This window comes from Chamaea fasciata, unplaced genomic scaffold, assembly GCF_029207755.1.
Source record: "Chamaea fasciata isolate MVZ Bird 193981 ecotype frontalis unplaced genomic scaffold, bChaFas1.0.hap1 SCAF_13, whole genome shotgun sequence".
Lineage (NCBI taxonomy): Eukaryota > Metazoa > Chordata > Aves > Passeriformes > Sylviidae > Chamaea > Chamaea fasciata.
In genome coordinates, this window is record NW_027094098.1 from 16,825,495 (window position 1) to 16,841,527 (window position 16,033).

The 16,033-nt window shown below is 45.1% G+C and overlaps 1 protein-coding gene across 12 annotated transcripts in view; it reads right to left on the reverse strand.

Moving 5' to 3' along the window:
* FOXP1 (forkhead box P1) overlaps nucleotides 1-16,033 on the reverse strand; it is a 438,146-nt gene that overhangs the window by 73,019 nt on the left and 349,094 nt on the right. For 9 of the 12 annotated variants that reach the window (XM_066195729.1, XM_066195721.1, XM_066195724.1 and 6 more), the window contains 2 exons: nucleotides 2,770-2,907; nucleotides 1,591-1,680 (listed from right to left, as the gene is read on the reverse strand). In XM_066195729.1, the coding sequence (XP_066051826.1) occupies nucleotides 1,591-1,680; nucleotides 2,770-2,907 (228 nt within the window). Of the gene's footprint in view, nucleotides 1-1,590; nucleotides 1,681-2,769; nucleotides 2,908-13,695; nucleotides 13,805-16,033 lie in introns of those variants that run through there. The other 3 variants (XM_066195730.1, XM_066195733.1, XM_066195732.1) reach the window with 2 other exon arrangements.

Below are 16,033 nucleotides of genomic sequence, written 5' to 3' on the forward strand. Positions count from 1 at the left end.
CATGCATAATGCGTTTCAAAAGTGGGTTTTTACCAATTCTGTTGATCAATTGCACCTCCTTCATATTCCCTCTTTTTTCTGCTGTGTTTACATCTGATGTGACTCAATGACAAGCGCTGTCTGAGACTGTGAAACAGACCTGTCATGTTGATTTATGGGCGCATCAAACCACGACTTGTCCAAACTGAAGCTCGCAGTTCATTAATTAGAGAGTTGTGACTTTGAAGTCAGCTTTCAGACTGTGGTTTTTAACATTTGGCTTAATTTATATGCTCTTGAATGTGGATCTCTAAGGAAAAAACTGAAATTCCCTTCTTGTCTTTGAACTTCTTTTGACCGCACAATAATCATTTCTTTGTCCAGAGTGATGCCTGCATCCCAGAGTCATTAACGCGCATTGAACTGCCACTGATGAGTAAGCCCTACTGAATTAGAAAAACAGCCAGCAAAACAAAGCTGAGAGCATTCTGCACAGTGATATCTCACAATTACATGCCTTCCCTCCCTGTGCCATTTCCATTTTAATTACTGTTAGTCCTTTAGATTTACATTTTAGACACTTTTTAATCTGTTCCCTTTTTATTATAGTGGCGCCCGTAAGCGCGCTATGGTTAAGGTTGTGTCAGCGTTTCCATTATAAACCCCCCTGTTTTCAGGGGTTTATAACTCAGCTGGAAAAATTCACTCGGGGTTGAAACTTGGCACAGGTGGCACGATTCGCCGAATTTCAAGGAGAACGGGGAGCAGAAATTGGTGCATGCTTCGAGGAACACCCCTTGTCAGGTGACACGAGCGCCGCCGCTATCACAGGACCGCTATCACCCAGTGTCTCACGCCAAGAGGCAGCTTTCTAGGATCTACCTAAGCCAACGCTGATGTCAGATTAAACAGGAAAGCCTCAAACTCCTCGAGACTTAAGAGGTGGACTCAGCACCTTAAAATGTAATCGCAGGAAAATTAAATTTAAGAGCACCAAAAACAACAAACGAAGTTTCGGATGTGACAGGTATTTTGGAAGGGAAGTGTATCTAAAGGACAGACAGAAACCACCCCGGTCTGTCCCCTCCAGTAATGGGCCGTGGTAGCATCAGAGCAAGGTCTCCTGCCACCTCTTCTCCATGTCACCATGTATGCTGCTCGGTGTGGTCCCTCCTGCCCAGCCCGCGCTGCGAGGAACGCGCAACCAGAACCTCTCTGGCTGGAAAGTGCAAGCCCAAACTCAACACCCCTCCGCATTTTGCCTTGTTCAGAGAGGACAGCAGCGAGCTGGGCCTGCTGCCTTGCCCCCTCCCCTCTCCACCATAACTAACTCCCCAAAGCACTCTCCCAAGATACAAGTCTAGATGCCTGCTCCAGGACTCATACCGAACAGCAAGGCCTGGTCCCCTGCTATAAAATATGTGGCAGCGAGCAAATGGAAAGCACGGGAAAACACAGGCAAAAACAGGACAATAACTCTAAATCTGAAAGCTGAGACCCGATAGAGTCAGTTCAGTTGTGCAATCATTTATAAGATGAATGACAGTTTAATAGCCACTAGACAGTCCCCGGGGATCTGTGGTTTGAAAGTAAAATGGGTATTGTCTGTACCTCTTTAGGCTGTTTTCCAGCATGTTGTTGCTGTAAAAGTTGAAGCTGCAACTGTTCCTGTTGTTTCTTATAAAACTCTTGAAGCTGCTGCTACAAAGAAAAGGAAAGATGGTAAGTAACAAAGTGGAGAGCCAATTCAGTGTCCCTTTTGGTGTAACACACAAACTGTGATTTGAAAAATAGCATCCTTTTATCTGTAATGGTCTGACCTTTAGTTTGAAACTCAACAATAAATTCAGTGCACACTGACTATTCTTGGCATTATCGTTTGAAAAGTAATCTCCAAAATGAACTGATGAAAAACATACCATTTTCTACACAAACTAATTAAAATAAGGCAAGGAATGACCTTTGATTGTAACAACAAAGCCAAAATGCCCTTGCTGAGAGAGCCTGGCGAATCTCTGTTGTGAAACACACATGCTTTCTAAATGATAGGGTTTGACTGTATTAAGTGTTGTTCAATACATGCATAGACATCCTGGGAAATGCTCTCCTCCTCCCGTTCCCCAGATGTGCTCTGCGCAGGCAGCGCTCCGGCTGCGGGCAGGAGGGAGCCAGGAGGGAGCAGGCAGGGTTGGGCTGGATGGATGCTGACACCCAGCCGGGCTCCCTGAGACCCCACTGTGCCAAACCCCGTGATAACAGAGCCCCAGGGCTTGTTGGTGGCCAGCTTCCAGCTGAGAAAGGACCACGGGCTGCGAGAAGCACTGACACACAGCCCAGCATATGTTGGCTGAAATCTAACAGGCTTGCAAACCTCTCCACTTCTGTTTCCACCGTTTCCACAGCCCTTTGTGGTTCCAGATGGAAATAACGAGGTCTAAATTGGGAAGCATGGCCCTTCTACCTTGTTTATTCCAATTAGTCAGGGCACACCGAGCCTTCTGAGGGATGCAGGCAAAAGCAACAGGGACATCTGCCGCAGTCCTGACACTTAAATATGCATCTGTATTATTTAGCTGATCTTGGAAACACTCCTAGCACTGCTCCCTGGATTTGTTTCCAGTAGCTATTTCTAGAATTAAAAACAAAAGAGCAGTCAGTTCAGCTCACAGCATGGCTGCTCTGAGGTTCAGACCTGAGGTGTGGGCAGCTTCTTTCCCTAAGGGTGTTCCATGAGGTGAAGCCCCCAGCATCCACAGGGGCCACCTGAGCAGCTGTTAAGCAAACAATTACCTGTTGAAGCATGAGTGCCTGCTGCTGTTGGAGCAGGACTTGGAGTTGCTGGGGAGTTAGCACTTGTTGCTGGAGGATCTGCTGCATTTGCTGGGGAGTGATCACTTGAGGTGTCATCATAGCCACCGACACTGGAACCTGAAGGCCAAGAGGAGAGAAGGAGGGTCAGAGCACATCCCCACAGCTCATCATCCAGCATCCCCACGCCAGGGGAGCCCATTCCTGCCATCAAGGGGGCTGAAGGTGGGAGTCCTTACAGCCCACCCTGGCCGGCACACAAGTACTGACCACACCTTCCCGGTGACTAAATTCCCCTTTCGCAAAACATTATTGGATGGAAATTCCTTAAAGCAATTAATATGGAAAAGATTTACTTATTTTTACAAGAAATCGTCAGCTGGGTCCTTTCCCTCCCAGAAAGCCCTTGCCTTCTGTAGAGAAACCCAACAGCCACATATCCCGCGCTGATGGGATCTAGACCCTATTACGACAGGTTTTTCAGAAAATTGAAGGAAGGCTCAGTGATGTGAATAACAGCACTAGACTCCTATACAATTTTTACAGAAAGGCCCTACCACGATGTCTTTACCATTCCATATTCACCCAGCATACAGATGTCTTCAATTCTTTCATATTATGTGAGATACCATTAAAAGCCGCTTTCCATGACATTTCAGTGACAAACAGCTACAGTGATGAACTTGATAGCATTTCATATTTGCAACTGTTAACACGCTTCTGCACGGGCATCTTTGCAAGGAACCTGTACACTGTATCTGAAAGGATGATGTCTTGTTCAGATAAAACACTGACATTAAAATGACAGGCTGTCTTGGCCAAGGTTACACAAATTGTATTCAAGCGGATACCTAATGACAATGCTATGAATTCTGCAAGCTTTCTAGAATGTAATTTAGCTATTCAAAATAATCACTGCACTTGTGTTTAATTTGCAGACTACATGAGAACCATTTTGTCAGTCCCAGTAATGCAAGAAGACTATTTCCCTAGAAACCCACCCCTCTACCCTCCACCCCAAAAAAGGAAAAGAAAAGGAGGGGAAAAAAAACAATAGAGGAAAAGACAAAACCCATCCGAGTTTTAACAGTAATATTGAAGCACCTTACTTTTCTATAGTTTTAAATCAAACACATGACAGCACAAAACTAAAAGCAGTAAAGGATATACTTTGCTAAAAAGGATCTCCTGTCATCTCATGTATTCCAATAAAAGGTAATAATATGTTTAGCACTTTTTCCATGAACCACTTTTATAAAAAAAAATCAGCAGACAATAGCTGATCAGAAGATAAAGGAGTTTAAAAAAAAAAAAGCCTCCAGTGTAGTAGTAAGCAAGAGAGAAATGCAGTATTAATTTTATGTAACATAATGTCTTAATATGCAGTTTATCTTGACTTTTTCACATGATTTGTCCTGTCATTTGCATAGCAAGCTCTCATTCCTAATTTCACAGTCATTATGCACTGATGTCCTGATTTCTCAGCATCACTAATCTTGATGAACTAAAAATGGTTCCTGAAGGTCAGACGCATGTACAGCGCACATCTCCCCGTGCTGTTGTGTACATGTCGTGTGCCAGGGCCAGACACTGCCTCCGAAACATTTCCCTGAGCAGAGCCCAGAGAGGGCTCGCACACCTCTGACATCCCATTAATGCCGACACGGTGAGGTCCTCTGAGCACCTCCCGTGGCACAGCACGTTCCCACACTGCTGATGGGGTCCAGCCTGGTGAGAACACTGGCAAAAGGAGATTTAATTAGGGGACAAACACCAGAACCACCAAAACCAGTGGCCGTTCTCCCAAGGCTGGTGCCATGTCCCCGTGCCTATGGGAAAGCCACCACCTTGCCACGCAGGACCAGCTCTGAGGACACCGAGTCATCAGGACGGGTAATCCCATTAATTCAGAATATCTTAATCCGCAGTCTTCCAAAAACTTTTCTGGGAGTAGAAAATTATTTAATTAAATCCTGCCGTCACTACCTTCGCCCCAAGGCGTGACTCACCTTCATTATTCTCATCCCCTGAGAAGTTTACTTTACCCTGGGGTTTGTACTACCTCTCATTGAAGCTGGACCAAGCAAACAGAAGAGGAAGCATGTTTAAGTATGTTTTCTGTGCCCTTCTTGGAAGATAGACAAGACAAATACTCTTCAGTCAGATTTATGACGACAAGCGAGGATACAGACAGGAATAGGGTGGGGTGCTGCAAACTCTACACATCGGTGATTAATCCAAAGGGCCGCATTCTGCCGTCAGCCGGGCAGGGACAACTCCCATTCACTTCCATGGCCTTTCTGCACGTTTATCTTGGGACAGATCTGGCCATTAGGCCCTATCTTTGAAAACTGGCCATGTACCTTTCCAGTAACAAATCTCTTAGCTGCACACTCCTTGCTAGAACAGAAGCACTTAAGCAGAAAGCAAAAAAAAAATAATCATGCATGTACTGCACACAGTTGCAGAGTACAAGTACACAGAGTACAAGTTTGTGTTGGTCCGTTCAACTTCACTTTACCATCTGAAACCACATTTTCACACCACACCTGCGCTCCTAAAGAAGGTGCTGCCTTCCAGTTATAAACACAGCAAACAGCCACACGTAGCCACGGCCTGTACTTTAGTTTATCACAAAAGCAACTCACGGAAACCTTGCACAAACAAATTCAAATGAACCAGAAACTATTGTGTTAAAAAATTACAACACACACCCCGGACGAGCGTGGGCACACCACGTACGGTCTGAGGGACTTGAAATAGTTAAGAAGGATGGCCTATATATCCACTCTCTTAACTCCCAACGTCCAACTTTTCCATGTAGCTAGTCCCTGGTAATACTAGGAATCAAAGGGCATGCAGCACCAGCAATAGGCTATTATAGCCCACACTTTATTACCCATTACTACCGAGGTCATTAGCGGTAAGAGTGATTGTACCGGTCTTAACCTATTGATCATTGTAACTACTATCATTTAATCCCGTGTTGAATGTCTGGAAAGCTGCTAAAGGCACACAAGAGAGAGTGCTTTAGTGATGAGAAATATAGCCAAAGCTTGGAAATTACACTTTGATTCATAAAATCTAGCCAGTGGTTTAAATCAATAGTATTTAAAACAGTCATGTAAGTTCTTAACTACAGCTCTCTAATATTTATGGGTCCCTTTTTGAGTGTATTCAGTCAAAACTAAACTTTATTTTAGATACTGTGCAATATACTTTACATTATGTTAGATAAAAAATATTTATTTCTGATATTTTGTCTGATAGTGAGTGAAACCTAAACCAAGAGCTATAAATTCATTTTAGATTTCTATCTCTCAGATGTCAACTCAAATGTGTTGCCAAAAAAAATTACAAACCAACTTTAAAAATGACTTAACTGTTTAAGTACATGAAAATGAGCATGTTTTATGAGTTAACAATGAATCACAGAAGGCAGTCTATGAAGAACTAAAATAATTCTGTCTTGCTGCCTTCAGGGAGTTGAAGTTCAAATTAAACTACTGGCAGATATATTTAAAGAATGCAAAGTTAGCATGCAGAGAAGAAATCAATCTTTTATTTTCTCTTTCAAGTTGTTTATTTCTATTTTGCACTTGAAACACGATTGTTGTTATTGATATGATTAATGAGCTACTTTTGGTATTGTTGACTGATAACAATAGGGTGTGGTAGATACCCAGCTGCACGTAAACCTGGCAGCAAAGGTAAAAATACAGCTGCAATTTGGCTTTGGGACCTGTGCTAGTATGGACCTGCTGACATGCTAATACCATCAACGGCAAAAAATGTCTTTAATACTCACAATTGTCTTCGCTCACTGTTTCTCCCAGGGTTTTGCCTCTGCTCCTCCGCATCCCCCAAAGGCCTCCCGGCCCCACAGTCCCCTCTGGGACCCTCCCATTTCAAGCCCTAAAAACACCCTGTTTCGGCAAGACCGACCAAGGGAAACTTCCACAAACTTGGGCCAAGCTCCCCTTCGACTTCCCCACGAAATTACAGCAGGGATGCATTTGTCACTCCTCCACACAACCCAGACAAGGGTCACGGGGATGAAAATGATTTAGCCCTATTTAATCACCTCCATTCCCTCATTTTTCAGCGATATTAATATAATTAAATACTAGCCAAATAATTTCAAGTAGTTTAATCTTGTATGAAGCGAAGAAGAAGAAGGAGAAGGAAAAAAAAAAAAAAAGAGAGAATGCCATTTTCACACCCCGTGCCTCCGATGCTGGAGACGGCTGTGGTCCTGTTAACCGTTAGCAGGCACGCATGGACGATGGGGAGGATTTCCTTAATTCATAAAGGACAACTCTGCCAGAAAATCCCTCTCTCCTGCGATCTATGTTCGAACTTGATTTCAGTAAGCCCTCATACCAGGCACCCTGGATTCCCAAACAGCAATTCTTCGGTTAAAGATTTTGTGATAAAAGTTAAACGGAGCAAAACAGCTGAACACAGAAAAGAACAAGTTGCCGAGGAACAGTTAAACACCGTTGAAAATACTGAACTACAGTAAAAATAGCTGTGGCCAGGCAAAACCAAACAATGAACCTGAGCTGCCCTACTAGCAAGGTATTGTATGCAATACATTTAAAATATAAAAATATAAAAAAAAAATTTCAGGCAAAACAATGCAGAAGAGAAGCTAAAGCACTGACACCCTGGCAAGCAGAGAAGCACCATGCCACACGCCAGAGCAGAGCCCAGCAAAACTAGAAGTGCTACAGGAAGGCAGGACCTGCTTCCATCCTGAGACTAAAACATTCCCGACACAGTATTTCATCCCCCAAAATCCCAAGACAAAAACGCCGCTGTCGGAATTATTCACGCAGGAACTGCAGTGCTGGTTCATTATGCGAAATGGAACCTCACTTTTAGACTTAGTTCTTTTGCCATAATACAGCACAGCACATTAAGACAGGTAATGTTTATTATATTAATGTAAAATCAGCTAAGTAGTCTGTCATTAGCATAACTGTGCTCTCTGTAACAATACAACTCCCTGTTATAAGGGGGGGGGGGGAGGAAAAAAACCTCCTTAAAATTAAATTAGCATTTTATTATTATAATTTTGTTTATCATATTTTATCAGGAGTGAAGATCTCCTCCTGACCCACAGAAAGCAGAACGATGGGCTCTGCTGACATTCCCTGGCATGTCAGGATGTCTGCCGTCTTCTGTATTCTCTGCTAGCCGAGGAAAAACGGGAATATTTTCCTATTTGTTTACAGAATGAAACATCTGATCTTATCTTCCACTTCTCATGCATACCAGGTTTCTCACTAAGTGCCAGGATAATTGTTTCTGCTATAATAAATACCCATTTAATTTGCATAAAAATATAAAGTTTACATAAATTAAATCCTTTCTACATCTAACATTTGTCAAATAGAGACTAAACCAGAACATACACACACACACACATCCAAATACCCCTTTAATAAGATGAGTGAGATTTTAAGCTTGAGATTACCATCAGAATTATTCACGTTTTAAAAAGTTACCGTTTTTGTTTCCATCTCTAGCATGAAAGGAAAAATTATATAACCTGCTGTACATGGTTCCAAACAGTGGTGATTTTATAATGATTCAGTTTAAAACTAAAAGAAAAAAAAAAAAAAAAAAAAAGGAAAAAAACCCCTGCATTTTTTTTTCCAGAGTTTAGGAAAGGAAATGTTAGATCAACATATTCTGCCAAAAAAGCCTCAAATAAACCGAAAGCAATCCTGCTTAGAAACATCCAAAATACCCCTAAAGCCCTTAAAAACCCCTTGAAACCCTCTCTTCCAAACACCCTTAATATACTGAGAACGATCATGGTGTCAGACTCCTTACATTTGTGTATTAATTCATACATACATTATGGAGAGCTTAATTAAATAACAGAAGATCATGACTGAACCAGCAACACTTAATATGCCCAGAATTTCATGTGAGTGAAAGGGAAGTGTTACACAGAGGGGCTTTCTCTTTTCTTTTCTTATGGTAGATTTTAAAGAACTGCAACTCCCAACAGATTTCCAGGAAGGATGAGCCCTCTCTACACCCCTGGCTATTTTCTCCTGCAAGAATCAAATCCACAGCTACCTGCTCTTCAAACTCAGGGCATGTGAGATGACGTACATCGTCATGGCCAGTTGAAAAAAAAAAAAAAAAAATTAGTGATTCTTGAAAAAAAAAAAATCCACCTGGTTAAATCATGCTGTTTATTTCCCACACAAAGCAGAGCTCTGCTTAAACACTCGGGTTGGCTTTGCCACTCTGGTTCCAAGTGACACCTTTGTAACAGTTGTAAACTTTATTTGCTTAAAAATGTGCAGGTTTTCACACCTATGGCAGACACCTACAGCTGAACATCACAGCTAAGCACAACGGTGCAAATTAGATTCTAATGAGAAAACATCAGTTGCTTCTTTGACAATTTTGCCATTCACTGATTTACTTCTAATGAAGACGCACTCCAACCAGCCAGCTCGCCGTGTTAAAGGTCAAAGCACGTTCAAAAAAATGCCTCACAAAATCAAGGCAAATGGGAAACCCATAAAGAAACCTTCTCATAAAGTGGCGTGGCAATTAGAGTAATTGTGCAAAAAGCCGTCCTCGGTAAAAAGTAAAAGAAATTAAGCTGCCACTACTGTAACAGGTTAGATGAAAATCAAAATTTAATGTATTCTCCCTTGTGTCGTCTTGTTTTGTCAAGACATCAAATAGAATTGGAAAGTACAAAATAACAAGCCCTTGAGAAATCACAGAAGCCGACCTTTTTGATGTTGTTGGTTTACCTTGTTCTCAGTTATTTGAACAATGATGTTTCAGATTTAAGGGCAAGATAAAGCTTAAAAATTAAAACCTGTTGTCAGTTTGGGGAGGAGGGGGTGTTGTCCCTCCCAAATAATAGAGCATCTTACCTAATCAATGAAGGCAAATCCGTCCAAAAACTAGTGCACGGAACAATTAGCAATTCCACTTATTTGTTCAATATTCAGTCTGGGTTCTATGACATTCATCCAACTTCAATACAGACCACATATCCTCCTGCTAACGCAGGAAACCGTGCTGGAAAGGTTAAAAAGGGGAAAAAAAAAAAGAAAAAAAAGGCTGGGGCAGAGATATTTGCCAGTGCTGCTCCTCTCCCAGTCTCTACACGGCCACTTTAATCTGCAGATGAGTATATGGTGGATCTTTTCTCCCTTTCCTTTTAACTGGAAAGTGAAGCTGAACAAGTAAGCACCTTATAAAAACAAAACAGGACAGGACATTTTAACTGAACTACAGCAAAGCAGTTTCCAGTAATGCAGTTCTGCTTTCAATAAAACAAACAAACTGCTTAAAACCAGCCAAGCCTTTCACCAAACAATAACAAATTTAGCTTATGGTGTCAGGACTTTCCCACAATCTAGTTTTGCAGGTGTTGATAAAACTACCCCTGCTACTGCTTTTCCCTAGCAAAGAGGGGAGAAAAACAACACCAGTAAGTTATCCTGCTACTGAGAAACCTTTACAGAAAGCAAATCCAAGTGCTGTGTCCTCCCAGCTCACATTTGTCTACAGCAGCTCTAAGAAATACAGAGCAGAAGAGCACAGGAGCTTTTGAAATTCCTTAAACGTTTGAACACAAAAATCCTTCTCCCCTTACCTTTTTTTCAGCTGCTGGAGCATGTAATCACAGACACAGAAACCAAGGCATTTTGCACTGAAATAGTAATTTCAGGATTTTAAAAACAACTTCATTCTCAAACAACGGTGCTTGAGCAGGTTAAAATGATGCGTAAGAAATCGCTCTGACTGCCCTACCTCGCTTTCAACGCCTAAAAATCCATTTTACCCTTCCCCACACAACTGTTGCAACCCATTTCTTGCTTGCACACAACTAGAACTAAAAACTCAGCTGGCTCAGACATCAGAGCCCGCCGTCCATCAGTGCAATCACCCATCTGTGACGCATTGCTACGACTCTACCGTCGGGTCGGATCGCTGCTCACACCCCAGCACAAAATTTCAGCTTAACTGGGGTTAGGAGTTACACTTCTAAAACTTGTGCAGGGCTCCTGCAGCCCCAGAAGGACATGAGGCACCCACACCTTCCTCTGAGCGCTGAGGTCCCTGCAAAGGCAGCGCAGGGATTTCATTTCTTCCCTGTCAATCCCATTGTATTTATGACTTCTCTTTAGTTCAGCTGAGTGACTGGTCAGAGCATGTCTCGGAGCTTTTTTTTTTTTTCCTTTTTTTCTTTTAAAGCAAAAATAACACTGCTCAGAAAAGGGAGGCCACAATGGCAGAGCACAGTAAAGTGAATGTTAAACAGGACTCAGAAAGAAAAACAAACCAACTGTAGCAAACAAAAAAAATTTCAAAGCAGCCCTTCCTATCATAAGCTTTCTGATGATTTATGGTTTACCAACTCAGCAAGGTTACGCAACAGTGCATGCCTTTAGATGCATTATTTGAGTCAGTTGAGATTTAATTAAGATCACAGCCTCCAAAATCCCTGTCAAATGAAAATTCACAGAAGACAATACACTATATATCCTCATGCAGATAGTCTCCATTCCATGCTCTGGAATAACATAAGTTAATCCTCGTTTCTATGGTGGCAGACAAAAGTTCACTAATTTTGTTTTCTTTTGACACTTGTGTTGTTTTCTGTTTTATGTCATGAGATCATTCCCTTTTGAGAGGGGAGGGGAGCTGATATAGGGGGAGAGGAGGGAGAGCAATATGTCTGAATATGGCAGCAGATGTATTTTGACATTCTCACAGCTCTGCTGTGATGTCATCAAGTTTTCATATAATTAACCCCTGCCAGTAAGAGCATCCTTTCATGACATCTGTCCGTTGGGAAGAGGAGGAAGGAGTCAGGGGGGAAAAAAAAAAAAGCACAAAAAGTGCCTCAGTCTTGCTCTCACACTAAAACCAAAATCAAACAAAATTAAATTAAAGCTACCAAACAGCATTTACATCTCCCTTCTGTATCAGTGACTGGCTTTCCCCAATTCATTATCTGCCCCAATTACCTCCTCACCTCCGAGGTGCTCTGAAACCACGCGCCACGGACGCCCAGCTCATTCCCAGCGCCTTCTCCTCCTGACGGTCCTGGTGCAGGGGAATCCCTTCACTCTAAAATCCAGTTCCTCTACTTGCTAAGCATGACCACGTTAAATAAAACAATATTTCTTACAGAGAAATTGCTAGAACTTTACCTCGTTCCACTGTATTCCTATTTGCATTATCTTAATATCTGCTTGCTTATCTCATGGTTTAGAAATGACAGGTGCTAGCGGTCTTTTGTTTGACAGGCCACTACACAAATAACTGTCTTGCCTGAAAGGGCTAATGCACTACTAATGAACAATAAATCAACTTTGATTATAAAGTGTCAGACCAATCAGTTTGCAGTTCAGCTCTATCAGAGTCTAGGCCAAGGCAGCTACTCTGTTCAGACAGGACTCGGGTTTCATCTCTGCAACCTTATCAATGAAATTTTTTTGGACATAGCCACAGGAGATCACTGAAAGCCCTCTGACAGCAGATTTTTCCGCTGGCTGAGAGGAGAGGACAGAGCCTGCTTTTAGAGACTTCCTAGGCTGCTACTACAATAAATATACAATCAACAAAAGCCATTTCTTTACCAGACAGAAGCACACTCTAATGACATACGCACATGTGCACATGTGTCCTAGCCGTGACTTTTAGAAGCAAACAGAAATGCCTTTCAACTTGGTGTAAAAGATGTGCGAGATGCCTGAAAGCTCTGCACATTAAACGCTCTGACGAGGGGTTCGATCTGGTAAATAATAATTTGGCAGGCAGGGCGCTTACAGCTCCGGGGGGAGAGGAGGGTAAAAGCCTCCTCGCCTACTACAGCTACTGCACACGCACAAGGCATTCCAGGATTGGGCCCGGGAGCATCAGGCATGAGAATCAGCTGCGATCCAAATTAAAAAAAAAAAAAAATTAACATTTCACTTTGTTTAGAAAAAAAGACAAACTAGCGTGTGCAAGTCACTTTTTATTAGAAATAAAGTTCAGCGCTTTATTGTAGTTCACAACTCAACACTCGCCGCTAGAATAAATCCAACCGTTTGGTTTTCATAAACAGATCTCGGTCACCCCGAATGATTCACACTTCCTGCCACCAAACTTGTTTTTATTTAAAAATATGAAATGGTAGCGTGTCGAACGCCGGCACACGCACCGAGACGGCGGAGCCGCGCTACCGAGGGGCTTTTCCCTGCCACCAGCACAAGGACAAGTCACGACTCTGATTTCGGAGACAAGCTGGCTTTGAAGGAGTTAATTCCAGGGAGGAAGAGTGTATATGCACTTTGCTCTAAACTTACCACCCACTTCCTAAGGGTTCCCTCCTCCCCGCCACCACCACCCTCGAAATTTCAGCTCACTCGCACTGCAACGCTGACACCGAGCCCGGCTGCGCCGAGATCCCGCTACATCCATTCTGCCGGGGTTCACAGCACCAGTCAATGTCAAAAACAAAGCTCACTCACTTAATCTCCCCCCGGTAAATTGACTGGCGAATCCGTTCAGCGATCCCGGTTCCTGACATTTAAACCTGACACTGTGTTTTATCCGGCTCCGTGCACTTTCCCTCCTTCCTCGCTCTTCTTCCCCAACTCCAGCGCTGCGGCACAGCCCGCCCGGCTACGCGCACCCGCGGCTGTCACGACAGGCGCCAAGGCGACGCGCTCCGCTCATCACTCCTAAAAACCCCCGGCGAGTTGCGGGGCGCACACGCCGTCCCTCCCGTCCTCCCTCCTCCTCCTTCTCCCGCGGAGGAGCCGGGACCGCGCGGTTCCTCCAGGCCGCCGCGGCTCTTTCCGCCACTTTGCGCGGGCCTCCCGCCCCCGATCCCCCCCCCCCCCCCATCGGCGGGGCACCCACCTGGGCGGCGGCGGGCGGCGTGCGGCGCGCCGGGCCATGGAGCGGGCTGGCGGAGCGGCGGGCGCGGAGCGGTGCGGAGCCTCCGCGGGCGCGGGCGGAGTGCGGGGCGCGCTGCTCGCGGGCTGCCGCCGCCGCGCCGCCACCCGCGCGGCCCCGCCCTGCGCCGCCGCGCACACCCCGCCCCGGAACGGGGCGCCCCGCGGGCCGCCCCCGCCCCCCGCCCGGGCACCGCCGGCTGGACGCCCCCCCCGGACCCCGCCGCGGCCGCGGGGCGGGGGAAAAGCGCCGGCACGGCGCGCTGCCGGCGGCGCCCCGGGGGAGCCTCCTGCCCGCCCCGTAACTTTCTCGTCTCCCGCGGAAAGTGGCTGCCGCTCTCCTGCTGCGTGCCCGACAGCTCTGCCACGCAACCTCGGGATTTCGGTGTCGGAAAACAGCAGCGAGAATAATAAAGAAACCACCGCAAGGTGCCTCTGACGGGAGTTTGGTCTAAAACGGGGCAGAGCGCCCGGCCTGCGGAGGGGAGCATCTCCCCTTCTTCCCTCGGCCGCGGCTGGGGGACCTGCGGCACCCGCGTCCCCCTGCCAGCCCTGCCCGGGGACGTCCACGGCCACACGGATCTGAGGCAGCGGGCTCTGAGCGCCCAAAGCCGCTGTGTTTGGGTCTGGGACGCCTCTCAAACGTGGGGCACGCCGCACTCAGAATAAGCTTTACAAACTCAAGCAGGCGAGCTCCAAGGAATGCTTGTACCAGACTTCAGCACCCAAACTCGACCCCCTGCCCTGTGCCCTCCCGAACACAGGGACTGCCAGAGACCTGGTGCCCTGTTTTCCCTTCCCCAAAAAGCTCCCATCCATAGCATATGCTGAGTTGGATCCCACAGAGATCATCGAGTCCAACTACTTCATCTCAGGCAGCAATATTTGAGAAAATCTCTCTCCCTTATTTCAATTCCTTTTTTTTTTTTTTTTTTTTACATTTTCACATAGTTTCTGAGTACAAAATTGATGCAGAGAGTAACTCCTCAGTTACTTCACGTGCAAGTACTAGAGCAGACAGAAGCTGCCCTACACCACTCCCAGCAGAACCTCCCGTTATTTGCAGGAGTCGGGGCTGTCACACAATAGCCCCATTAGTGATGCTGCTGAAGAACCTCACAAGAAGCAAAGACAAAGGACCCAATTTACTGACAACTTGTGATCTGATGTTAAATGGGATGCGATACGGATTGCTTTCCACCCTAAAGTGTTTTCGTGTCAGATAACAAATTTATTAATGGGATTTTTTTCAGGTCACAAAAACGTGACCCCACCCTCTTATGAATATTTAATAAGGGACTAAGGGCATCTTTTGCAAGACCCTAAATCTGCCAGAAACAGCCTACATGAATCAGAAAGTGCCTGCCTCTTAAAGGGGCAAGGATGCCCCGAGCAGGTCAGCGCAGACAGGGCATGGGAACCGCCAGGATTTATCCGTGTTGTATCTGTGCAAAGTCAAGCACACACGTACACACACACACCCCACCGACACACTGGGAGCTCAGCAGTAACATAAACCATAAAGCATGCAACACGCTAGTAATAATTATCACCTGCGCTTAGGAGAAATCCTTCCTGTCCTGGACTTCATAGTAATCTCGAGGAACTTGGATTGCTTTGGGAAATATACGACAGAATACGCACACTTAAACTTTTCAACAGTTCTCTTGTGGACCACCTCCTCCTTCCTGCTGTATTTCTAAGAGCATTGCTGTGGCAGCATTCCCAACAGCCCCAACAGCAAAGGAGCAGCGATAGGAAGGCTCTGAGAGTTAACACCCCCCGACCAACACTGTAGCCAAAATGAGCAGGGGGCTGCACACCCAGGCAGTCTCTGCAGACCATCAGAGGATGCTCTACAGACCCCAGCTGGGAAATCTTTTTGATCTATCTTGTCTTCCTCAGCAGAAACTTCTCACCCACACAAGCCTCAATCCTCTTCTCGCATTATCAATTCTTATTTTCCAGTATCACTATATCCAGGCACACACAGAGCTCAATCCAAGGCCAGTGCTCCTTCTGCTCTGGTCACTGACTGATCACACGCCTGTGAGCCAAGCTCTGCATTACTCTATTTATTAAAAAAGGGGGATTCTATGAAGCCTACCACTTCGCTCAAGGCATTTCTCTTCTTTCCAGGGGCAAAGAAAAAGTATCATGTGTCAATGAATGCCCAAGGCGGTGAGAGCTACATGTGAAGCAAAAGCACAGTGCTGGCTCTGGCACTGACAATTCTCCCCAGCCTTGGGCAAGTCACCTAGAAGTTTTTGTGGTTATTGTTCTTTTTTAATGTCCCTGATGTT